This window comes from Pungitius pungitius, chromosome 16 (genome assembly GCF_949316345.1).
Source record: "Pungitius pungitius chromosome 16, fPunPun2.1, whole genome shotgun sequence".
Lineage (NCBI taxonomy): Eukaryota > Metazoa > Chordata > Actinopteri > Perciformes > Gasterosteidae > Pungitius > Pungitius pungitius.
Genome location: NC_084915.1, coordinates 17,592,890 through 17,619,690, shown reverse-complemented (window position 1 = coordinate 17,619,690; position 26,801 = coordinate 17,592,890). Strand labels below are relative to the sequence as shown.

The 26,801-nt window shown below is 48.5% G+C and overlaps 1 protein-coding gene across 1 annotated transcript; it reads left to right on the top strand.

The window, feature by feature from the left end:
• On the top strand, positions 1–26,801 carry pdlim4 (PDZ and LIM domain 4). Its single transcript, XM_037467892.2, has 7 exons — positions 1–249; positions 5,852–6,003; positions 12,129–12,210; positions 19,627–20,171; positions 20,323–20,480; positions 24,229–24,367; positions 25,387–26,801. Exons 1-7 carry the CDS (start codon positions 157–159, stop codon positions 25,589–25,591), a joined length of 1,374 nt encoding a protein of 457 aa, XP_037323789.2. The 5' UTR covers positions 1–156; the 3' UTR covers positions 25,592–26,801.

Genomic DNA, 26,801 nt, shown 5'->3' with positions numbered 1-26,801 from the left:
GCACAGAAGGAAAGTCTCAGAGCGACGGGACGGCGTTGCCTAGCAGCAGGGCGGAGGACTCTCGCTTTGACCGTTAACCCGGGACCGTGGATATTAACCCCCCCCCCCCCCCCCCCACCGCCCAAACATAACAGCATTTTGAACACAACACCAGCCATGACCCAGACCGTGACGCTAACGGGACCGTCTCCGTGGGGCTTTCGGCTGGTGGGAGGACGGGACTTCAGCACCCCGTTGACCGTCTCCAGGGTAGGTCGAGCCCCGCCGCCGGTTCCATCCGGGTCACGCGGCTCGTTTCAATGAATGGGAATCGATCGGGGGGGGGGGGGGGTCTGCTCTTCAGTAACTGATAAGCTTATTATCGGTTATAGCGGTTAGAAGCGCTTAAAAAACTTCGGCTCTGCTTTATAACGGCTGACAGACGGCGCCGTCTAATCCCTGGAAATTAACGTTGGCAAATACTTTAGCGAGAGATTTCTAAGAGTCGAATGAAAATAAAACGGAAAAAGTGCAATTTTTATGATTTATAATAACTATGTTATGGCTGTAACACTTTTTATTCATTTGCGGATTAATATTTTCTATTTTCTTAATCGATTTGTTGTTCGGTCCATGAACTGTCAGCATATTGTAAAACATTTGGTTTATTGTTGTCTCAGAGGGGAAAAAAAAGATTAGATTGAGCGAGATTTAGATTTTCCACGAAAGAAACAACCCAATCTGCTCATAAAAGCTGTCATTTAATTTAATAGCTGAAATCCAATCCGTTTATTCGCTCTATAAACTGTATTAAAATCAATTGAATGAATTGCATTGAAGTTCTCCGTCAGAAATGCACTTGGTGATCTTTCCAAACACATGAATGAAATGATTTATTAGATTAATCATTGTTCACATCGACGTGGTACGGTGTTCATATTCTGACCCTCTGAATATGGGTCCCGGGTCAGCGTGGCACTGGATCTGGCTGTGGATCTGGCAGTAGCCAATAGTTCATTGCGGCCAGGATAAACACGGCCCGCTCCTGCTGCAGGGCTTGCAGGAGGACTGGTGTTTGGGGGGGGGGGGGCTGACATTTGTTTTTCATCAGAGCTCATTGGTTCCTCTGAAGGATTCCAGGTGTTGTGCTCAGCTGTATCACCAGCCCAAAACCGACCCTTTAACTACAAGCCCCCGGGACTTCCACCTGGAAGTGTAATTTTTAGATTTACGGGGTGGGGGGGGGGGGTGTAACCTGAAGTGCTCTCTGTTTGTTACACCTGAATACCTTTTGGATGCAGCAGCAAGCTTTGACAGAATCCAGAGTCTCGATGGTGGTGTTTTCCAGATGAATGAGACCCCCCCCCCCCCCCGCCCCTGCTTACCTGGCGCCTCCAAAGCAAACTGAACATCTCAAGGAGAACTCTCTTGTGTTGGTTTCATGCAGAATTAGAAGTGTTGCCCAGTGCAGCTTCAGCACTTCTGACTCTCCTGACTTCTTAAATCATTTTTACAACTGACAGCTGAAGCTCCAATATCAGCACTTTTCTCCTTTTTTGCCACTTCAGTCCATGCAAACTTGCACCACTGCAGAAAGCGTGGCCTGCGTGCACGAGGAGGGCTCTGCAGCGTGCACGGTGCAAGATAATTGCAGGTTGCACTTAACAGAGTATAGTAAAGACGGCAATAAAAACCTAAAGGGGTGTTTTGCCTGATTCCTAAACCCTGGCTTTAACAAGAAGGAAGGATCAAAATATATAAGGTCACACTGTTAGAGTGTAGACACACGGTACGCACACCCACACTACTGAAGCCCTTTAGTTCATGCTCTGAAACATCCGCCGACCACAGCACATGATGTTGGCAGAACTCCGTAATAGTTTTGTTCACAGCGAGAAATGATGAAAACGAATCTAAACGGTGGGAAAGGAGTTGTCTCTCCTCGCCACGAGGGAGCCGCTCACATTCTGAGTGTTTAGCGCAGCGTGATTCATCGCCGCTGATGCACCTGAGAATCTCCCAAGCTTGCTATTTATTACATGCGTGCTACAAGCTGGGTGCACGCCGGAGACGTCCATTACAGAGTGTTGAACGGTGAGGCTGGGAGCGATGCACGAGGGAGAGAGACGGCGTCTCAGAGAAGGGTAGTTTATGCCTTTATAGTATTCAAAATGCCTCTTTTGGGGGCATTAAAGTATCACGAAGACCTCCTGCGAGCTCTGTGATGGCTGAAATAACTTTTGCTGTTCTCTGGATAGCCTGAGATATGGTTCCAGAAGGTGGAAAACCTCCAGGGATGAAAAGTGATGCCTGTGTTACTTCTACTGACCAGCAGGGGGCGACTCCTCTGCTCCCATAGACGTCTATGAGGAAATGACTCTACTTCTGTGTAGTGACCAGCAGGGGGCGACTCCTCTGCTCCCATAGACGTCTATGAGGAAATGACTCTACTTCTGTGTAGTGACCAGCAGGGGGCGACTCCTCTGCTCCCATAGACGTCTATGAGGAAATGACTCTACTTCTGTGTAGTGACCAGCAGGGGGCGACTCCTCTGCTCCCATAGACGTCTATGAGGAAATGACTCTACTTCTGTGTAGTGACCAGCAGGGGGCGACTCCTCTGCTCCCATAGACGTCTATGAGGAAATGACTCTACTTCTCGCTTGATTTATTCCCTCAGTACAACAGTACAACATTGCAAATATGAGTTCATCGTCCTAATCTCCAGTTTCAAGTCTTATTCAAGTACAGCATGATGTTCATTTAGGAAATTATGGTCCATTTAGGGTCAGTTAATGAAGGTTCATTTTTAATTTGTTTGCCTAAAAGTGTCTTTGTGTATACTTATGTTTTCATAAAGACAAGGCGGCAAAAAACGAAGAAAAAAAAGACGAAAACAAAGAACCAACCAAAAGGTGCATCTCCATGACCACGTCCACTTCTTACACTCTTTACAGACTGGAATCTAAATGCTTTATGCTTTATTTATTACAAAACCACAGCATTCGTGTCTCTACGGACGGACCTCCTCCATTCGTCCTCATCAATAAACGTGAAAGCCTGAAACACCTGCACTCTGAGACAGAGGAAGCTGTAAATACCAGGAAACCAGGTCTGAAGGCAGCAGATGTTCTTCCCTCCTCACGGTGATAATGTCCCAGGATCAGCTCTGGAAACTGTGCGTGTGAGTGTGTGTGTGCGCGTGTGTGTGTGTGTGTGTGTGTGCTGTTAAATGGCCTCGGTGAGCACGAGAGGCAGCAGGAGACGTAACAATGAGATGGTGTAACTACCAAAGCATTTAGCGAGGAGGCGGTGAATATGGCGGCTGTGGTGTGATCGGTGACTCAGGCCACTGCCGCCATAATCGACCTCACTGTCGTCCGCCTTCATCTGGACAGAGCTCACGATGGCGTGTTGGGTAAATAGTCCCCCCCCCCCTCTTTGCTGTGTGAACCTGTCCTCTAAGAAGAGTCCTGTAGAACCACAGCGCTGTTTGCGGAACGTCTGCTCCTTCACGGCGAGGTCGTTCCACGTTTTCTTTGTGTCTCACAAGGACTCTCGCATACCAGAGACGGGTCACGTGACCCCGAGGCCTCGCTGCCACGAGCCGCGCCGCCCCTGACTCACGGGAGCTAACAGATGGCGCTCGAGTGAGGCGCCGCGTGATGAGTCATGTCCACGAGTGATGTCACGCTCTCGCCAGACTCCCTCAGGGTGTCCGACTCGTCGCCTGACTCCAGCGACGACGCGACGTCCTCGACAATAAACAAACGTTCTTTTTGCTCTTCCCGCTCAAACGAGCAGAAGAAGGATGCTAACGAGCAGATGAGGCCTCGCCGTTCAATCCACCACGGTGGGGGGGGGGTCCTCACATTGGATTCAATACAGTCATTCATTTTACTGTTGGCAGGATCATACATTCATTTAAGTCTAACCCTCTAAAATGATGTTAGGGTGGGACTTTATCGTTACTTTAAATGAGTAAATGTGGATGATTGTGTTCTCGTATCCCGTCAGCAGCTTGGAACCCTCAATCATCTACGTTCACCTTTTCACCATGTTCTCATTTGAGCTCGACAACATGAAGCCTGGTGTAGATTCATCACGTGGTGATGGTCTGAACCACCTCTTCACTTGACTTACACTTAGACGGGAATGTTTGACCTCAGTCCACTGTGTGTGTGTGTGTGTGTGTGTGTGTGTGTGTGTGTGTGATTCATACCCTGTTATTCATTGTTCAACCCTGAGGTGATATAAGTCACTCTCTCTCTGTGTTTGTGTGTGTGTTTTGGGGGGGGTGCATGGACTTTGGCCCACTATGACACAGTCTCGGCACAATCCCAACACACACACACATTTAAAGAGTATCTGCACACTTAAATGTGCTTCTTTTCGGCATTCTCGCAGCAGTAGGTGACCACGAGTTCAGACAGGGGGGGAGGGTGTGTGTGTCAACAAATGTGTTACACCCCTCCCCACAAAAAAACGTAATTCTTGCTTCTGCACCAATTTTATACAATTTTATTTTTAAGTCTCTTTATATTATCTCCTCTGACATTTTATGTCTGTTTTCCAACAAAAAGCTAAAGTAAGTGCATTTTTCCTATGATACACACACACACATATTTCCCAGAATGCCCCTGGCCTCAGGGCTTGAAGGACCTGGGTCAGGGACATTTGAGGCTGTGAATGAGGAGTTCCACATGTGGACCGTCTGTTCGTCCTCCAGACAATAATATCCCGATTTATCTTGGATCCCGAGATTTGTGTCTGTTAGAGAACTCGGTGTTATTTCTGCGCTCCTCGTTCCAAACACAATAGATGTTAATGTGCTCTCAGGAGAGGCTCTCCGAGATGTTTCGGGGGGTCAGGCAGTGGCCGCTCAAAGGGACGCCTCCACTTAAAAACTGGTGATTGGAACAGAGACGAATCACCTGACACCAAGGACTCCATTTAAAATCATCCCAAATATTCTGTTGTACTAATGACTGTAGCTGGGCCTTTTTTGGCCTTTTGCTCCTTCAGCCAGCTGCCAACAGCTGTTGCTGCTTCTAGATTTATAAACTTGCCTCCAGGCTGTGCGTTCAGAACCGTAAATCACATGGAGCCCAGTGTTGTGGGATCCAGCTGTAACTACTATGAAAACGACACAGATTGCGCTTTGAATTCCTCCACAAACGGTCTGCGGCGTCCTCGCCCTTAATGGCTGGAAAAAAGAGTGCGGCCCAGATGAAGCCCGTGCGGTGTCATCGCTTCACGCCACACGGAGACATCGTGGCAAGGCTTCACATTTTATTAAATCCGTTTGATTCATCGCTGGTGATGTTTCACCGTGGACCTCTCGGTCCCGTGATTTCATTGGTCCTTTGCAGGCGGATAATCGCTATCACATGTTACTGGGAAGGTGAAACGTATTGGCATATCCAGCAGATGTCTGCCAGCAGCTGGAACGCTGCACAGAGACGGCGGAGGTTCAAAGTTCACACGCACAAACAAACACGACGTTCACCTGAGAAGGATCCAGGGGGGGGGAGGGGGGGCATCGGTCCGGGGTGATCGCGAAGTGAGTGATTTGAACTGGACTTCAAAAGGCGAGGCGTGTACCAATGCTGCAGGTCTCTCACAGAACGTCACTACCTCCAAAAAAAGGACTTTGAGTGTCCTCTTGCTCGTCCGTGTCGTTGAGAACGTGAACCCCGAGTGACGCCCAACACTACAAAATCAAAGAGAACTGCTTTTGTTGAATTTGGCCTCCGTGTTGACGCTGCCACGCTAATTCCCTTCTTCTTTCTTTCTTGCTTTACGTCTTTCCTCCTCACTGACAGTTTGACTCCACTTCTAACAGTGTGTGTGTGTGTATGTGTGTCCTCCAGGTGACGCCGGGCAGCAAGGCCGCCCAAGGGGCCCTGAGTCCGGGCGACACCATCCTGGCCATCAACGGCGACCGCACGGAGCTCATGACGCACATGGAGGCTCAGAACCGCATCAAGACCTGCACTCAGCAGCTGGCGCTCCACATCAGCAGGTACGGAGAGGGCGGGGTGGGGTTGTCATGGTAACGGGGCGTACGCATTGATCCATTTACAGCGTCGTTAGGATGCTCTACTGTGTTTCTACTGGTGCAGACATATTATTTATTATCTTAAATCGTGCTTATTCAGCTCATTGTTTTCTACGGAGGATGTCCGGATATGAGAGTAACATCTGCGTTGAACAACTCGATTCTTTTATGCTCTTTTTATGACTGCGGTGATTCACTGCCTCTCGCTTTGGTTCATTCGTACGGACGGACGACAGCTTTACGGCCACATTTAAACGCTCCGAGTCAGCGAGGCTTGAATACATGTCGACCTTTTTGAAATGGATGTCAGAGCTCCACGTCGTGCTCTTTATCAGCTCGCCGGCTGGTTGGAAAATTAGCTTCACCGGAGGATCGCTGACTCGGCGTTCAGCGGAGGACACGGGCAGCGTGTTTCTGTCCGAGTGGAAATCATCCGTTTGAAGAGTTAATGACGGAGAATAAAAAGGAAAAACTGAAATGTCAGCTGCCTCCCACGTCTCCATTAGACGCTCGGGGTCGGAAAGTGCCGAGCGAAATCTGGCAACGCCAGAGGAACGCTGTGTGGTTTCAGCCTCGGTGCCTGTCAACGGCCAACTGGGTGCTGGAGCTCGCTGCTCGTAGGGGTCCGGCCTCGCTCCTCTAATGGGTCCGACCTTGCTCCTCGTAGGGTCCGGTCTCACTCCTCATAGGGTCCGACCTCGCTCCTCTAATGGGTCCGACCTCACTCCTCGTAGGGTCCGACCTCGCTCCTCGTAGGGTCCGACCTCACTCCTCGTAGGGTCCGACCTCGCTCTTCTAATGGGTCCGGCCTTGCTCCTCGTAGGGTCCGGTCTCGATCCTCGTAGGGTCCGGCCCTGCTCCTCGTAGGGGTCCGACCTCGCTCCTCTAATGGGTCCGGCTTCGCTCCTCTAATGGGTCCGGCCTCGCTCCTCTAATGGGTCCGGCCTCGCTCCTCTTAGGGGTCTGGCCTTGCTCCTCATAGGGTCCGGCCTTGCACCTTGTAGGGGTCCGGCCCTGCTCCCCATGGGGGTCTGGCCTCGCTCATCGTGAGGGTCCAGCCCTACTCCTCGTAGGGGCTTTCTCTGCTACGTGTGTGAACAAGAAGATGGGTATGGAGGTCTAGGATGAGAACAAACACACTTACTTCCAACAGGAAGTAAATCACAGTATTGGCAGCTTCATAAACCACCAAAATAAAATTGGAACAGTAAAAATAAATTGACAATGCAAAGCTGCTGTTTTGTTTTCTGGTTGGTGGATGAAGTTCAAGGTCTGTGAAGTTGGTTTTCTGGGAAATGAGACGTCAGCGTGTCAAAGATGAGTTATATTTGAGGAAACACTTTAGTATTTGGCCACAACTCAATAAGTTGCGTAACAGTAAAGATAATTTCCCACAAATGACAAAGAAGATCAAATGACGAATTGGGTTGATTTTGGAACAACATGCAACAACACATTTCACTTTCTATTTGATGCCACATTTATCTTCTTGGCTTTGAATGATTGTGGACTCTGACATTTATGAGAAACGGTTGTGGTTGGCTTAAAATAATTTAGATCCGGCGATTATGTAATGAAACGACTCCTCAACTGTGGGCCGCGCCAATAACAAGGTTATTTAAATGCAACCACGGACACTGGGGTCAAAGCTCTAGGAGGAACCCAAAGGACTCGCGCTGACTCACTGAGAAACAGTATTTCAGAGGGCACCAGTTTTGGCCGTCATTGGAAGACGCGGTCATATGATACGGAGTCACAGAGGAGGAAACCTGTAATTTAGTCTTTCTGCCGATGGACAAATATACAAGTCTACACGTCTGCTGTGAACCAAAATTACAGAACACCAGATCCATCCGAGCCTCGGGGCTTCTATAAAACAAGAATGTCGCTTTGCAACTTCTCTGCATTTAATACTTTCACAACCCACATGTTTTTATAATTCCCATTACGGAGCATTTAAGACCGTCGGGGGACGGGAAGGGGGGGGTTGAGTAAGAAATAAAGAGGCTTCGGGAAAACTTGGTGCTGCGGCGGGAGCTGTTTTTTCCTCAAAGAATCACTCATGGAAACTTCAACATTGAAAAGCGCATATGTTTTTAGATCATCAATCATTCATCTTGTTCGTCAAGGAACGCCTGCAGAGGATCCTTTTCAATTTGGCACAAACGTCCGCTTGCACTCAAAGATGATCTGTGTTAGACTTTGGTGATCAAAGGCAACTGTGACTTCACAAAACACAGAACAAGGCTACAACACTTCTGAAAAGAGAAGCCTTATAGCTGCATCCTCTGTAGTGACCAGCAGGGGGCGACTCCTCTGCTCCCATAGACGTCTATGAGGAAATGACTCTACTTCTGTGTAGTGACCAGCAGGGGGCGACTCCTCTGCTCCCATAGACATCTATGAGGAAATGACTCTACTTCTGTGTAGTGACCAGCAGGGGGCGACTCCTCTGCTCCCATAGACGTCTATGAGGAAATGACTCTAATTCTGTGTAGTGACCAGCAGGGGGCGACTCCTCTGCTCCCATAGACGTCTATGAGGAAATGACTCTTCTTCTGTGTAGTGACCAGCAGGGGGCGACTCCTCTGCTCCCGTAGACGTCTATGAGGAAATGACTCTACTTCTGTGTAGTGACCAGCAGGGGGCGACTCCTCTGCTCCCGTAGACGTCTATGAGGAAATGACTCTAATTCTGTGTAGTGACCAGCAGGGGGCGACTCCTCTGCTCCCATAGACGTCTATGAGGAAATGACTCTACTTCTGTGTAGTGACCAGCAGGGGGCGACTCCTCTGCTCCCATAGACGTCTATGAGGAAATGACTCTACTTCTGTGTAGTGACCAGCAGGGGGCGACTCCTCTGCTCCCATAGACGTCTATGAGGAAATGACTCTACTTCTGTGTAGTGACCAGCAGGGGGCGACTCCTCTGCTCCCATAGACGTCAACGAGAAAATTACTTCTCCTTCAACACAACATGATGTTCATTTAGTAAATTATAGTCCATTTAGAGTCAAACAGATCATAAAAGAGAGGGTGTTTTAGGGTGGGGCTACACGCTGATTGACAGGTCTCTAACAGAGACAACGTCTGTTCATCAATCTAAATATGGTCACTTGGGTTCATTGTTGTAAAAGAAAAGCGAGTTTTTTTTTTACAAGCTAGCACATTAAAATGCTAAAAAAAACAAAGTTGCTCTGGTGTCTCATGATGAATGAGCTCTGACACTACGAGGGTCATGATGGCAAATTAAATTCACACCATTTCATAGCTCATGAAATGTGAAAAGGAAAAGGAATGAAAGAGAAACAAAAAAGGAGTAAACGGGCTGTGAGGTCACCACCTCACCGCAGCCTTCCATTTTCCATCTGCCCCCCCCCCCCCTCCGTCAGCGTGCCGGGTTCTCTCGGCTCGTGGCGTCGGCGAGCTAATGGAGGCGAGGAGGAGCGCTGTGACGCTCCGGGTTGGCTGGCGTCAGAAGGCCGCTGACAGACGCACGAGGCCCGTGTTGCAGTGTGTCACGTCTGCTTTGCTTGGCTCTTCTCTCCTCACACCTAAACGGACCGTTTGAATATAGGAACCAGCTGCGGGGGTTGCTCCTCTTCATCCGTCATCCCTGTGACCTTTTCCTCGCCCCCTGGTCGGTACCACCCCGTAACACCGTTCTCCCTCTCCAAACCAAAAGTCCCACTTCACTCATTGGCCGTTTCTTCTTTTTATATCTCCTCTTCTCCCAACCTGCCATCACCTCCCTTGCGGTTCTCCTCCTCCTTCCCAGGGCTTATTGGAGGAGGCCGTGTGGTCGCAGAGGCCCGATGGCGGTCTGGACGCGTTTCCACCGCCGGTCGGGCTGTTCAGAAAGAGGCTCGCTGCGCCGTGCAAGTTAAATGTGCTGAGAAATGGTGTCTGGTGCCTGAGCAGAAGGTGCTCCTGACTGTCTTGTTCTGGTGAAGCTCTGCTGCTCCTGTTTCATTACGTGCCGGCTGGCAGGGAGCTGGAGCTGCAGATGGCTTTTGAGTACGTGGTACGTGGCGTAAGGACGTCACGGCCTCACTGTTCGAACATAATCCAAATTCCTTGAAAGACTTCTTGAAGGAGACACTTTTTTTTAGGTGCCACACGCTGAGCGTCTTACAGTGAATGTGTGAATGTGTGAATGTATGAATCTGTGCGCAGTGCGCGCCTAGAAGAGCTGCTCGGAGTAACAGCATCACGGGGTCTCGTGGTGGGAGCCTGACTGGAGGAACCTTTTTTTCAGCTCTGAGGGACCAAACGAACAGCAAAAAAAGAACCCCTCGCCAATCTAGGAATGAAACTTGAGTGAGTGGGAGGTCAGAGGGAGACGTGACCGGAGGAACAACTCCCAGAGACTTCCTTCAGGCCTCTTTGGCCTCATTTGTCTTGGTTCAATCAGGACATTGATGCAGCAGTTAAGAGCAACCAAAGACCACATTAAATAAATGAGTCTGTAACTATTCCCCCGCGTCCCACTCATCATTATGAATCTGTGTTTAGAAAGAGAAATGTTTTCTCACAGCGCTCCTGTACTGCAGCTAGAGGGAGGAGATAAAGCCTCTCAGAAGATCTGGTTTATATTTCATCACAAGGTATTTCTCGGCTATGGGGGGGGGGGGGGGGTTTCAACAGCTGGATTCTACTGTGGAACGGGCAGAAAATCGACCAACAGCGAGAGCGATGGGAGGTGGAGAGACTCCAGACTGACTGATGCTGGAGGACAGGCCTCTTCATTCCTGGAGGAAACACAAGTAATGACCTAAAAAGGTTCTTACAGATCTGACCGATAACTCTGGGTTTTTACACGTAATAATATAAAAGCACCAGGTTCCAGCTGTTTTGGATGAGCTGCAGGCGGCAGAGGGATGTCAGCTGATGCCCGAGATCAAGGAGTAACGATAATCCAATAATGAAGACGCGGATAACTTTTTTTAGATGTAATTGAAAAACTCCTGATGCCTGTTTGGACCTTCAGTGTAATGAGTGCAATGTTCTCATCTCCATTAATGGAAACCCTGCTCACTGGCTGAAAGGTCATTTCAAACAGGCCTCTTCAGACCGAGCTCCCACTTGTGTCAGAAGGCAGTTGGTGCTGCTGGTTGGGAGGGGGGGCAGACTCCCCTTTTTGGAAGTTGAATGCTTTTCCTGCTGGACCGCCAACGCCATGGCAACGAAGCCCCGCCCCCAACCCAAGGAACCAAAGAATTCCCCTCTGATCTTTTTTGTTTTATTGTGAGACAGCAAGAGAACTGCCAACACTTCAACACTAGAGCTGGAAAGTAAAAGAGTAAAAGAGTGATGCAAGTGAAGCGCTGAGCGATGCCGTCGCTGTTTAATCGCCACGTTTTATCAGCCGTTGACTTCACTGAAGCATTTCATCCTCTGGAAAGACTCGTAGGACCGACAGGGCCTTTCAGCAGGGCTCCAAGTGATTGATTTCGTCACTGCTGCAGGAAATGCAACTGGAGTCAATTACAGGGGGGGGGGGGGGGGAGGACTCCGATACCACTAATTCAGTTATCACTACTTTTGATAAGTTCTTGGCCCAAAATGCAGGGTTTTTCTTTTTATGATGTGATTGGGACCTTATCTTCATACCAGAACGCTGAGGTACCCCAACGTGAATACCTGCCAAATGTGCAAAACCTTAAACCTTAAAACCTTAAAAAACATCAGTGGGACAAAAGTGGTTATTGTAAAATGTTCCCAGTACTGACCGTCGCTTCAAACTTAATCTATTTAGTCTAATCCGTGGCTGTGCATTCTGTTCTAAGGAGCATTTAATTCACCTTTTTGTCAAATTCTTTATTTATTATTTGTGTGTTTGATGAAACATGAGGGGGTTAAACTGAGGAAACTAATTATTACATCAACAACTTTATCCGATTTCGAAGGAGACAAGAATTGTGGCGTTGGTCGAGCTTCCAGTCATTTTACCAGGGTTCAGAACCCGCTCGCTCAGAAATAATGAACCATTGTTTGTATCCTCGTTGGGGGAACCAGCTTCAACACTTTGGTGTCCAATGGGGCAGAATTGATCCGACTGTCTTTTCTCTCATGGGTATTGTCTTTCAGGTCGGGATCAGGAGACAGAGTGTGGTCGCCGACGGTTATTGAAGACGGGAAGACAAGCCCTTACATGGAGCCCAACTCCCAGGTAACCACTGTTTACTCTGGATTTACCGGAGCACCAGTAACGCGGCTTTTCTTTACCTTTTTTCACATTCACGCCCACTGGGAGGCTGTCACAACTAATCCGCTTGAATTTCTCATGCTGCCAGCCCGGCTCATGCTCCAGGCGCCCCTACAAAGTCTGCATTCAACTGCTGTCTTATCATCCCACTTTGAACTTTGACCCTCTTGCTCACATGGCGACTCCGGGTCAGAAGAACCAGCAAAGCCTGCTGCTGCCCTTCAATGCCACAAAATGCGACCAGATGTATAAAAAATAAAAAAACATACTGGTATTTTCGACAAACTAAATATTTTTCCGGCATACTAAATCATATGTTAGTATTGAAGTCTAGTTCACTTGGTCTGTATCACGACAACCATTCATGAATATCAATAAACTTAAGAAAAGGAAAAGTTTTACTGACGATCGCTAACATTCAGTTAAAATATACAAACTATGGATTATTATTATTATTATTACGGCATTAATGCTTTTTAGAGGCCAATCCCTAACCAAGTTACTTTATGAAGTAAACATATCTCTGCTGAATATGACGATTGAGAAGGAGAGCTAACGGCTAACCGCTAACGGACTGGGCTCCAGTGCTTTGCATTGTTTAATTGGGAGTATTGGGCGGAGGACGTAAATTCTGACGTCATCACGAGGTGTTGAACTGTTGTTTTTGGCGAGACTCCGGTCTGCTTTATGTGAGTCCGGTTTGTACTTTGGGATTTGCTGCTGCGGGTCGGGCTCTTCTGCCACCTACCACTTCAGAGAGGATCCTCCACATCTGGGCTCATAACTCACAAGTTCAGATCACAAACAGAATCCATGGAAACGGGCACAACACTCGATCCGTAGACTGCTGTACGCTGTCATTCACGTGGTTATGAATGAGATAATGCCCCCCACTGTTCACTGGAGAGGTTTTGGAATACTATCTCGATTGTTCGCTCGTTTCCGAGCTGCCAGACGGACAATGGAGGCATGACGAGCTCCAGGAGATGATCTTCTCCAAGTTTTCCACAGCTGGCGAGCCGACAGGTTTCTGCCGTGTGACTGAAAGAGACAATGAGCGCGCTGTGGCTCAGAAGCATGCGCGTCAATTCCTCAAGTATCGCATTGTGGTTGTTGTGTCTCTCGAGCCCCCGCATGGGGAAGGGTCTCCTTTCAGAGAGAGAAAGGGGCGGGGCAGAACCACAAAGAGCTGAAGTGAAATCTATCCGTCAGCCTCTGGGCGCCTTTAGAGGAAAGTCTTGTAGAGAAGAAAGACTTCAGCGTACCTCGGCAACAATGCCGATTGTCCCTGGACTGGAAACCCTATATGAACCGGGACGTCCCGTCCCCCCCACATCCAGACTGAAGTGTGTGACGCTCCAATGACGACCTGCCGGCAAAGATGTGGATCTGTCAACCACAGCCCCCCTGTGCCGAGGCAGCACCCGCACTAGCAGAGTGTGATCTGAGACGTTCCAGGCCACTTAATGCAAATAGTTAAATCCTCTGGGAAATGACCTCACGCTTCTCTGGCCTCCACAGTCATGAAAGAATTTTGTAGTTTCTCTACCACTCGAGGCCGCATAAGGCCTTCCGAATAGTTCTGAACCCAATGACATCATTATTTATGATGTTCCCTATGCAACTTTTTCCTTTCTGAATGACGGCCTCCTTGTTCTGGACCAACTGGCTGACTTTGGAAATTCCAGCCGCGCTCGTGGGAACTCGGCAGGAAGTGACACTTGGGAACTTTTGAGGTGTTTCCTTTCACCTTGGACACGTGGGATTCTTATAAAAGCCGATGTGGAAATGCTCCATTGTTGCTTATAAGCGTTGTTTTCGCAGTGCCGTGTTGCCAAAGAAATGAGCTCACGACTTTCCACCGCCTACTGGATGTCACACTCCTGAAATAGAAATGATTTTTGATAATGCGAGGTGGCAGCTATGAGATAAAGACCCGTTGTCATGCAGTAAGTAAAACGGGAAGCGCATGTGTTGGTTTGACTACCACATGTGAGAGAGAGACTTTTAAGGTCAAGCTGATTGCACTGAATGACCTGCTAGAAAACGCCGCCTCGCTGAGGACTGAATGGCTCTGCAGTTGTGGTTCTCCAAACGTCTTGGTCGAGGCCACCTTTCAGAAAAAGGAACCTGACCCATACCAGATGGTTGGTTACGTAGAAACGGGAACCATCTGTCAATCAAACTCCGACTGAAAGCCGGTCGGGAGGAGAGGGAACACGTCGCGTCGCTCTTTCCTCTTCTTACACTGAGGAAAAGCCTTCTTGCGCCAGTTCACTCTGTTTTGTCTTTGGAAGATACGAAGCTCCCCCAGAGGGTGAAACTCATCTTTTCCAGATGGGTTCAAGCGTGTAGTTTGTGATATGTGCCGCGTCGAAAAGCGCGCAAATCCATTTGAGGGTCGTTAAACTGTGCAGTCAATGTGATAGCGTAACTACGACAACAATGTGGAGGGAGGCTTCACTCGTTTTTCATTCAGGAACCGTACTTTATCAAAGTGGCTCTGCTTGGACCACGTCACTGCTCTTCAACAAAGGGCCCTTTTCCCAGCAGCCACTGGGCCTGTAATAGCAGGGTAAACACAGGTGTCATTAATGAAATTGATGAAGGTTCCATTCTACAATAGATTCTTTGAATCACACCCTGCTATTACATGTCGAACGGATTCTTTGAAAGGTCCGGTACGAGCCCCGATTCGTGCTCAAGCCTGTCACCAGAAGCTGCTCATTGCAGCTCCGTTGCTGTCTTCTCCTGGTTGAGGAGCCTCTGACCTCGTCGGTTCCACCGGGTTCCTCTGACGGTCTCATCGTTACAGTGATAGCGCTCAAACACACTCATCAGCCTTTGATGAAATGACATGTGGTTGCTCTGGGCTACGAGCCGCTGAAACACAATCTCATCTTTTTCGGTAGGAAAGAAGGTTTTAGTCAATGTTCACCACCAGTTCCTGAAGTTGCAGGTTTTAGAAACCCTTCCCTTAAATCTACTCGGGGGCGGCTTGGAATCGGTCCGTGTTGAAGCCAGTGTTCTGGCGGGCGAAATGAAAAATGCCAGGCGCCCCTGTTATTAAAGGCCCATCTGCTGAGCCGTGGTGGAAAGAAGGAGGAAGCAGATGTGGATCTCGCCAGGAGCCGCCAGCTGAAGGCATTGACGGGAGCTGACACACGCCGTCCCCGCGTGACTCTCGCGGCTCGGAGGTGATCACCAGCCGCCCGCGGGATTCAAGTCCCTTTTGTGAATGGACTGTGGCTTTGAGTTCGAAGGAGAAAAGAACGAGCAGATAGCGGTGAACCTAATTGGTGAAACGTCTACGGCGGATGAAGCGTGGGGCCGGTTTTGACCGGATGAACCACAAAGACGGCCAATGGGCTTTCTGAGCAGCTCCACATTCATTCAGTCACCGGCCTCTTGGATCACGCCCCTCTGACCCCACTTATTTGGTTGTTTGTGTTCACTAATCAGCCAGTAATCTCCAGAAATGTCCAAAGCGGTCTGTGGGATTTTAATAATGGAGTCCCCCCCCCCCCTTCTCCCTCGCGGCTTTCCTTGGGTCAGCACTCGCTGCCGGGGTGAGAAGGTCTGCAGAGCTTGGGCTCATTAACATTCATCATGACTCTGGACTCCTCCTCTGGTTTCTCTGAGTTTAATAACAAGGTATGTGTGTATGTGTCTATATATGTGTGTGTATATGTGTGTATGTGTGTGTATATATGAATGTTTTCATCCTCTGTCGTGGTGGTAGAAGCTTCTTAAAAGCCTAATCCAATAGAGTGATTTGATCAAGTGAACGTCAGCCATCTTCTTCCCTCTCAGAGGGGCTCATGGCCAGAAGCCCTAAATCACCCCTGTGGCCCCCCCCCCCCTAAACTTCATCTCTCTATACCGGCCACTCGGGCCCGTCTGCCCGTCCTCCCACAGAGGCTCCCGGGGGGCCGGGTCCCAGGGAGCCATAAAAGGCTGGTTTGTGTTTGGTTAGCGGTGCAGAGCGCCATGTGAAAGGCTTAATTTCCAAAGGTCCTGAGGGATTAAACCACGCAGGAGGCAGAAAAGGACGGAGCTGTGTGTGTGTGTGTGTGTGTGTGTGTGTGTGTGTGTGTGTGTGTGTGTGTGTGTGCGGGGTGAGGCAGGCAGGCCGAGGTCTTCCGCTAAAGACGGGCATATGACTTCAATTAATGTCCCCCCCTCCCTGACCCAACTGTGGTTGTGAGCTGAGCCAGACGCTGCAGGTGAATATGGTTAAAAATCACCCTGAAACTCCCCCAGATGGACATCTCCACGACGTAAATCTTGACATTGGATAAAACCTGGATCCTTGTGCTTGTTTCATTTTGAGGTTTTTAAGGAGGATTTTGGCTGTTTCTATGTGTCGCTCCATAAATCCACTAAATAAAACATACAAAAATATTCCTTTTGGAATAAAGTGTTTTATAAATCAAGTGATAACTGAACGAAGCCCTCTGTAAAAACTGTAAGGAGGGATGAAACTGTAAAGAAATGCACACTTAAATGTGTGTTTCTGATGTTTTCAAGGACTGGTGCATGAAAACAATGTTTTTGACTTGATAAAGTCACGCTGCTGAAAGGAGGAACTGAAAGACCTCAGCTAGAAATCCGTCTTTTCATCTCCCACAGAGTGAAGTTCACTTTAATGCCTTTCCTCCTCCTTTGGCATCCTGTCACCCCGAACCACTCGCCACGCTCGGGCGCCGTTGTCAGACAGGTCGGGGACATCAGATGGCGGCCTGACAATGCTGGTGCTCATGAATAGTTGCTGCTCTGGGAGCCGTTCTCCTTCCCTTTGCCGTCTCTTCTCCCCTCTCGCTCCAAACCCGAAAGGAATGTAGTGGAGGGAGGGAGAAATTTGGAAAGGGATGATGTCACGGACGGGTCTGTTAAGTAGAGTTTCTGTCTGCGATAACGACTGAAGCTGCTCATATTAACCTTGAGCTCTTCTGACTACGTTGGGAAAAATAAGATACGGTTTCCAGGGGGGATCCGGCTGATGAGACATTCACCAGATTAACTGTCACTTAGGGACGACGTCTCCATTAAAGCTGAACGCAGTCCAGGCTCCACAGAGGCACAGAGCGGCTTCTTGATGCCACAGTTTGCTTTCAGCGGATTTTTGTAATAATAAAAAAAACGCATGTGCAGGTCCGGACTGTTAGAAAGCGGGGCATTCTCTCAAGGAGAGCACCAGATGTGCCGCCTTGTAAATCTCAAAGCAAACATCTTTGCAGGCAAGGCATCTGTGGAAAGACGGAATGGGTTGTGTGGGAGGAGGGGGGTTAGTTGCTGGGACAGAAGGAGTGTGAAGGTGAAAACATGCAAACACCATGGGAAAAAGCACCGGAAACCAAAACACAGAGGTCATCACCCTGATGCCGCCCCCCCCCCCCCCTCTACTCAGTATTCCGTCTTCTTCACAGTCCCAGATATCAGGGACCAGCTTGGGGGGGCCTCTGGGTATCGATGGCAGCGAGGTGGTGTCGTGTGTTGTTGTTGTTGGACATTCGAGGGTTACGTGGACAAAACTGACTTGATGTCCCTCTTCGTTCCCCTGTGAAGGACAGCATTGATTTTCTTTTCCGTCCATCACTGTCGGCGCTCCCGTCCTCTCCGTGATGTTCAGATTAGGAGTCACCGCTGCAACAGCATGAAGCACAATGCACTCTGGGATTTCCTGTGCACACAGACGTGACTAAGCTCGCCTTACTGCACTGATTGATATCCCCAGGTTCAGCCCTTGTTCAAACATTAGAAATGAATAATGGATTCCCAATAATACTTAAAACACGTGTCGGGACAATCACTTGTTCTCAGGAACTTCGCCCTTTTGTCTTCGGGTTTGTTCTCAGCAGACGAGAAACGGAAGTTCAAGACGTCGCTTTTTGAAGATCCGTCCAGAGACGTTGCTTTAAAGGAAGTTGGTCCCGAAAGTAGTGAGAGGAGTGCCGCCACGACTTGGGCAGACCTTTCAGCGCGCATAGGAGGAGGAAGTTATCAGTTATACATTGAAAAAATGATTTTCCTCTGGAAAGATTCCTGCGCTGTTGAATCAGGAAAAGCTCGGACCTGGTGTTTCTATCACGTAGTTCCTCCTTCTAGGTCACTCAAACATGGAGGTTTAGGGAGCCTTTGATTACCATCACATGAGGTCCACCATCTGTGCAAATAGGGCTGAAGATGAAGATATGGAGACGGCTGTGGTTTGGCCTCAGAGTGTCTGGTGGAGCTGGGTGTGACGCTCCGCAAGAGACGCTGCGCCGACTTTAACCGCCGACGTTTGGCCAAGACGTTTTTTTTATTTGGGGAAGAGTAGGGAGACTCAAAGGTCTCCTTCACTACAAGAGGCGGGCAATGACCGGGCCAAGCCGGCGCCCCACACCTGCACAAACACTGGCTCCATTGCCTCCGCGGTGGAACCGGTTCCCATGCGCCTGCGTTGCTTAACCTGTAAACAAGCCACTCGGTTTCAGATGTTTATCGTGTGGACTTATCACAACGCACACTCCTCTTTACTCCTGTTTACTCCTCAGGAGCGGCCGCCCGTCTCGGAGAAATCCCAAACCCCGCACGAGAGGCGGTGACATCACTGCAAGCCGTGAGCTATTAAACCTTATCAGTAACGTTGAGTCATCCCCCGAAACCGTAAAACGTCCATCTAGTGAGTGGAGGTCCATTTAGTCAGACAGGAGCACATGGAGCAGGCTTCCCAAACATGTAATAAAAGCCACGCTCCCACGGAGGCTAAAAACGTTGAATTCAATGCTTCCAAGCTGCAGTCGATTGGTTGTCGTCATGGTGACGAGGTCTTTGTCTCAGACGTCTATTGTAAGGTGTCTTTGCATCTATCCTACATTATTCCAGTGTATTCTTCTAATCTGCTCCATCTGAACACACATATAAAGTCTACTTTTTTCATCTCTCAGGGTATCTCGGATCTGTCAGCTTCCATAAACTCTTCGATCCATAAAGGAAGCAGCAGGGGGGAAATGTTCTTTCAGTATTTACACCACACAAGTTAATTTGTTTTGACAGAAACATCTGCAGGAGATCTAACTGGAGCTCCTTCCTAACCAACATGGCTGTTAAAGGGGGAAAAAGCTTTTCCCTCAATCCCCCTGTGCTGAGAAACCTCTTTTAGGAACAACTCTTTTTGCCTCTGAAGGATTGTGGTTTTCCACCTTTCACTCATTTCCTGACCCAAAACCTAATGGCTTATTGTGTAATGGGCCCATTACCTGTTTTCTTCCTAACATTATTAATCATTTTTCTGCTAACGTGCTCTTTCTGTTTCAGCTTTTGTATCAACATTTATCTGGTTTTCCACAATTTCAGTGTTATAAACAATGGATATCTCATTTTTTATCTTGGTAGAATTTCCGTCCCATCACCAGCGGTTATGGAAGTTCCAGTCGCAAAACTTCGTACACCCCTGAACCCCAGTACCTGCAGGCTCCCCAGTCCCCCCAGGGTCTCCAGTACCAACAGGCTCCCCAGTACCAACAGGCCCCCCAGTCCCCCCAGGGTCTCCAGTACCAACAGGCTCCCCAGTCCCCCCAGGGTCTCCAGTACCAACAGACACCCCAGAACCAGCAGGCTCCCCAGTACCAACAGGCCCCCCAGTACCAACAGGCCCCCCAGTCCCCCCAGGGTCTCCAGTACCAGCAGGCTCCACAGTCCCCCCAGGGTCTCCAGTACCAACAGGCTCCCCAGTCCCCCCAGGGTCTCCAGTACCAACAGGCTCCCCAGTCCACTCACCTGAATAACGGACACTCCAAACCCAACAACGGCCACGGCTACGGGAACGGGAACGGGCACGCTCAGTACAACAACCCGGCGGGACTTTATCATAACGGCAGCAATGGAGACAGATCTTTGCCGAGCAAGATGGGAGGCCTGAGCCTCAGCACCACTCACAGGTGAGGGGACCAAGGGGTTTGTCTTCTTCAGCCGCTTGCTTAACCTTTACAGATCTGCATCATTATGTTACTTCCTGTACCTGTAGTAAGCTAGCGAGTGACACTAACAACAGCACCGTGTCCCCCCCCCACCCTCCCTCGTCTCCTTCAGCCCGGAGCCCCCCCCTCAGTCCCCCGTGGGGGGGAATGGATTCGACCCACATTCAGACGTCTACAAGATGCTGCAGGACCACGAGGAGCCCGTCTCTGCTCCCAAACAGTCCGGCTCCTTCAAGTACCTGCAGGGGATCCTGGAGGCCGAGGACGGAGGTAGGCGCGCTTTGGGTGGAGGCCTACGCCTGCGTGATGGTGGAGGATCGATGTGTCATGGTGACCGTTAGCTACAATAACGGCTATTAACCGTTATTTTGATCTCGATACAAACTGGCTGTTATCATGATGTTGAGCAGGTAAAGTTAAACAAATATTTACTATCATCAAGGTGTTTTTTTTAAATCTTTCCTCCTCATGATTCCATCCAGAGGAACATTTCTCTCGGGCAGCTCCTCTCTCACCGTCTCACTGGCATAGCTTTCCTTTTAAAGAAGGACGTTTACGAGGCAGAGAAGCAGAGCGAGAAGCAGCAGGAGGAAGATGAAGTGCTGTAAATAGCTCGCACACGGACGAACATGGCAGGGAGGTTCTGGTTTGGCAATTTACTACAAAAAATAACTTCACAAGAGGACAATAAAGTGAGAAATACGTCTTTCCCGTCTGCCTTCTGACTGCTCAGCATTCCGGCTTTTTGAGTGGGAGTCATGCTGACAGCAGCTGACCCCCAGACTCTCTGAAGGGGGGCTGGACTAGTGAAAGTGGCCTGTGAAACCTTGGAGATGTGGGTTTATAATGCACAGTGTCTTTCATTAATGTTTCTCTTCGCCTCAGTAACGCCGTTGGCTGGCGACGTGGGAGTCTGCACTAGTGCCGTAAGCTAGCTTAGCTTAGCTTAGCTTAGCTTCCATGGAGCGGCATTTGGTTCTGCAAGTGGGTGGTCCGGTCTTTTTCCGATCTCCTCACGTCCTTCTCTGATGGCGAGGAGTGTGTTTCAGTCATGGAGCAGCTGCTACAACAACTAAGGTTTCTGTTTTCTGTCAAATTGAAATCTAAAAAAACATTTATTTTAAAGCCATTTGCAAAGCATTGCATTTGCAAAGCCTCAGGCCCGGCTCTCTACCTTCTGACGTGATGATCCACGAGGAACAACTCTGGCTCAGGGCCAAATTCTCCTTAATTCAGCTCGAAGCCCGGTAAAGAGACAGATTCGGGGGGGGGCAGTGCAAACGGATTAAAGCGATTTAAAGGGGACCCTTTGAGTGGTCCTTGAGTGACAGGTTAAGCCTTCGATGACACAAGAGGACACTTCGGCTTTACTTTGGGATCATTCGAAAAGCAAATCGCTCCGTTGGTGGAAACGTTGCTGAAGTCGTTCGCTTTGTTGTTGTGTTTTAAAAGAAAGAAACGGGTCAAATTTACAAGTGAGCCCTGGAGGTGAAAGTCGAATCGTCCTCTTGTTGGACGCATACCTTGTCGTCAGGCGTTTTCGAATCACAGTAGTCGGCCCCCCTTTTGAAGGTGAAAGCCCCCCGCAGAGGCCATGTTGACTTTCAGAGGCTTTTAAAGTCAAAGTAAACAAGAGTGTCAGTTTACCCAGAATTCCTCCGACCCTGCCATGAGCGCAAAGCGATGTGGATGAAAGTACAAACTGGTGTTGGATGCAATATTTCCTGAGGTTGATCCATGACAGAAAGTCGCAGCAATGTGAGGGACTTTTTACCAGAAGATGTTACGGTTACTTATTTATATGCTAACAGGCCTTTACAGAGGAGAGGAGATGGCAGGAGGAGGAGGAGGAGGAGGAGTGTTTCTCCAAACCTTGGAAAAGTAAATAAACAAAATTCCACTGACCTTTTTAGTGAAGCCTCGTCCATTACTTAAACTCCAGGGTTATTTGTTTAAACAAAAGATCTACTTTTGTCCATCGTGTGTTTAAAGAAAAGCGTCTGTGCAGTAAATCAGCAGAAAGCTCGTCACAACAGAGATGAATGATGGCCACAAAAGCAAGTTTGAGTAGATGAGATCAGGGTCTCCTTCCTCAGGAGACCTGTGACCAGTTTTGGAAAAAAGTCAAAATAGGGTTTGAGAAAAGCTAAAAAACAATATTACTTTGAGAAATGTAAAAAAGTAAAAAAGTGACAAATCTAAATATATTAGGTCTAATACATTTTTTAATAAAAAATTAGAAATATGTTAAATATTAAGTCAATAAATATTTAAATCCAAAAAATTTTTTTTAAATGAGGTCAAAAATAGTTTACGAAGAAAAAGTTAAAAAGTTGAAAAAAGGTTTTGAAAACAAAATCTAAATAGTCTAGGTCAAAAAGTTTTTTTTTTAAGTTTTAAAAAGTACAAATATTTTATGCTGAATTAAGTTTGGTCAATTTCTTTTTTTGTAAAGAGTAAAATATTAATTCAAAAAAATGCTTTGAAAGAAAAGTCAAAATAGGAAAATAAAATGTTGGGTTAACATGGTTTGTTTGGAGCAAAGGGAGCTTTGAAGTGCTCTGTTTACAGCTAATGGAAACAAAAAGGAGTGATGATCAGATTACATTCATTCCTTCAGATCAGCACTTTCTGACACCATTTCTCCTCTTTTGGCTTCGCGGCGTTTGTTCCTCCCGGCCCCCGGAGATTAAAAGTTTAAAAACTCTTTCAGACACATTCAAGCTGCACATTTTCCATGATCTTTCCCACCAAACAGTCTCGACGAAACCACCTTTAAACTCCTCGGAAAAATCCAACCCTGAAGTCCGTGCAGCGTGCAGCGGCTCAGTGACAAATCAAGGTTGAAATTGTTGCAGCTGTTTATTTATCTTTCCTCTCTGTGATTCACTTTCGCCTTGAATTCCCCGAAGCTCCCCGTGCTGCCCGTGACGGGTCCGAGGGGGGCGGGGGGGGCGGTTTTACACTAAGTCCGGGTGGGGGGGTGGGTTTCGTCACACGGAGCCGTGGAAGTTGCGTGTGGTGAGATGTGTGTCAAATCAAACCACGGTGTCTGACTGTCTGAGGCAAACGGGTCGAGACTAAACAAGCGCTCCTTCGTTCTGCTGTCGGGTCTCTACTCCTGACCACGTCCCCTCTGGGAGAAACGCTGCACACGGAAAATCTTTTCCGTTGGAGTGGATCATCGTGTAATGGAGACATTAATCCCAGAAATAACACACCCGGCTGATGTGAGCTCTTAAAGCTAACTGTTAGCCACGTGGGAGCTAATTGGGCTGCGGTGAGTTGGAGGTGTCCCGTTGGCCTGAGCAGCCAAACGTCGGTAACAGGAAGTCGCGTTTGGCCCCGGTTCACCGGTGACCCGTCTGAGGGAACCAAGCCCCCCCCCCCCGTCCACAACCAGAAGAACTACCATCACTTGTTTGAGGGTCCGTCTTCAAACAAACAGACGTTACAGTGAGATAAAGGAGCGAATGTAATAATGAATACACAGCGGCTTCGTGAAAGGTCAAAGGGTACAAAAAAGGGTATAGCAAAATAATAGCAACAAAACTGAAAACAAAGTCAGTTGTTAAAAGGTTTGACAAAGTTTCCTAAACAGTTTGTGCAAACTTCCCTTTGTTCAGTCCTTTGGATCCCAGGTAGCGTGCCACACAAACACAAAGGAGAGGAAGAGCAGAGGGGGGGGGGGGCAGCTTCCTGTTGACACTAACGAGCCCGTTACCTTCGGCAGGGGATCAGCAAAACCTGCAGAACCAGTCCATTGTCTCAGGTGGAAGAACGCTGTTAATAGATCCTGGTGCTCAGGTGCGTGCTCGGGTCAGTGAGTGTGAGTCGGCCCACCACCAATCAGCCGGCTGGACAGGTATACGGCTACGAGACGCACCTGGTGGAGACCTTACTGGCCTTACTGTGGAGCTTAAAGTAGCCTGGTACCTGGACCTGCTGCTCTGTTCGTTTGTTACACATGTTCCTGTATTTATTCTCAGCTGGTTTTGTTTGTGTTGCTGTTTTCCAGGTGTGTCCCCAACGGAGCGGATGAGGAGCTTGAAGTCCCCGGTCAGGTCTCCGGTCCCCAAACTGGGGAGCCCCATCCCGGGCCCCATGCCGGGCCTCCAGAAGCTCCCCCAGTGCACCCGCTGCTGTAACGGCATTGTGTAAGCACAAATGTTTATTTTATGCATGTTTCTTTTGGCTGTTTATTTCAACACAAAGCTATAATCTTTCTGATTTATTTCATGTCACGGAGTCAAATGTGATGCTTTCAAATTATGGTTCCTGCGATCCCTGATTACAGGCTACTGAAGGTGCAGCCACGAACCACGTCAACAGTATGAATGATTTATTATCCCATTTGCTGTTGAATGATGTTATGCCTGCGCCCGTGGTCACAGAGCTTAAAGGGGGGGGGGGGGGGGGGGGGAGTTAAGGAAGTGAACCGGTGCAGCTCAACCTGCAGCAACAGGCCCGAAAACAAGACGGCCCATTGCCATTGATCCCGTCGAATGATTAAACCGAGCCGGCCTTCCTCCACGCCCTTTCCCACGCACACACACACACACACACACACCTTTCCACATGCACCGGTAATCCCCCCCCCCTCTGTGAAAGCAGCTGCAGGTGAGCCGTGATGTCACCGGCTTACTCGTTACAAAAAGGGCATTGTGGGACACAATCGGGCCGCTGTGACCTGGGAGCGTTTTACAGCTTGTTAAAAGCGAGTCAGAGGTTAAACGGCGAGGAGAAGTCGGTTAGAGGAGGAGGAGGAGGAGGAGGCGGGCTCATGGCTGAAGGCCAGAAGTGAAAGTCTTATTAGTGAATGAACAAAGCAGTGAACTTCTAAATGCTCCAGTGTTGCCCTTTGGCCGGCCATATATGATGAAATGCATTCAAATAGAGCAGTTATATAGTCAGATAACTTCTGATAAGCAAAAACAATGTGAAAGTCAAACAGTGAGTCAGTCACCAGCGATTTGTCATCACTTACTTCCTTTTAAAGTGTCCTACGGCACCTCCCTGAAAGCCGCTATCAGCGTAGAGCACCCGCTGCTAATGGTGTTGATACGCAGACTCAGTGCTTCATGCAAGGGTTCATGGACAAACATAATGGAACGATAACATGGTGAACATTAAATATGTCCCCTCCTAAAGTCTAACCCTCCTCCATCTCCTCCAGCGGCACCATCGTGAAGGCCAGGGACAAGCTCTACCACCCCGGCTGCTTCACCTGTGACGACTGCAGCGTGAACCTCAAGCAGAGGGGCTACTTCTTCATCGAGGACAACCTGTACTGCGAGACGCACGCCATGGCCCGCGTCCAGCCCCCAGAGGGCTACGACGTGGTCGCCGTCTACCCCAACTCCAAGGTGGAGCTGGTCTGAGTCCCGGCTGCAGCCTAACTGGGAAGTGTGTGTGTGTGTGTGTGTGTGTGTGTGTGTTGTTCCTTTTTACCAACATAACAATCATTATTGCCTCCCTCTGAAACCCTCACTGCAGCCTTAAAGAACCACACTAACGTGTGAGTGTGTGAGTGTGTGTGTGTGAGTGTGTGTGTGTGTGTGTGTGTGTGTGTGTGTGTGTGTGTGTGTGTGTGTGTGTGTGTGTGTGTGTGTGTGAGATACCTGCGGGTCGATGCTGGTCACTTGGACTCATTTTGTACTCTTTGTAGCGCTTGGAACGTTCTGGTGTGACGATGTTCAAAGGTCTCAAGGGCTTTGAGTTCTTCTGTGTTTTTTAAATATCTTAAAGTTAAACATCGTAATCGTAATCGTGCTGCAGATGGACATTTTTTTAGAAGCATCTCTGTTTGGTGGCCACTTTCTCTGCTCCTCCTTTTAGCCGTAGTTTGCTTGTAAGCAGATGTTGTTTTGGAGTTTTAGCGAGCTGTAGCCAATCGTGAATGACCGTATTAACAAGCCCCGCCCCCTGAGATGTAGATAAAGCCTGTACTCGATGAGATGATGAGGTGAGATGATGAGGTGAGCTTCTCGAGACGACTTTTAAGGAATCATGTGATCATCTGAGACGGAGACGCGTGGTTTTGATGTTCAGCTATCAATACATTACATTTCCTCCTGGGAGAAGAGAAAAAGTAAATACTTGTATTATGAACTCGAGTTTCTCCATGAAGCAAATTAAACCCACTTCTCCATTCCCTCTGAGGGGGTGTGAGGGGGGGGGGGGGGTCGTTATGACTCCGATGTCCCGGCTCATTGTGAATAGTGCAGTAAAGAGTGATGTTGTTCTTAATATTTGAAATGACAATAACAATAAAACTAAAAATGGATCTGGTAGTGCTGATGTCTATCTTTTTTATATTTTTTGATGTTAGCAGATGTGTAGCTGCTGGCATGGCGCCGGTACCAGTGGGCTTGTAAATGATGTGAGGATTCTATTGCTGATTCTATTGTACATATTTGTTTCTCTGCAGCGTAACGAGCGTCACTCACAGGGCTTTTTTTCACTCAAATCCTCTTCTTTTGTTTAACTTATTGTGCTACCAACACATGTCATTTTTTGTCTTATCTTATTATTATTTGCTTGTTGTTGTTTTTTAAAAATCTAAATAAAATGAGAAGTGGTTTATCGTGA

Coding starts and splice junctions, on each gene's coding strand:
- pdlim4 (XM_037467892.2), top strand. CDS start 157: ATGACCCAGACCGTGACGCTAACGGGACCGTCTCCGTGGGGCTTTCGG. Junction 12,211..19,626: donor ACATGGAGCCCAACTCCCAG/GTAACCACTGTT, acceptor TTATCTTGGTAG/AATTTCCGTCCCATCACCAG. Junction 20,172..20,322: donor AGCCTCAGCACCACTCACAG/GTGAGGGGACCA, acceptor CGTCTCCTTCAG/CCCGGAGCCCCCCCCTCAGT.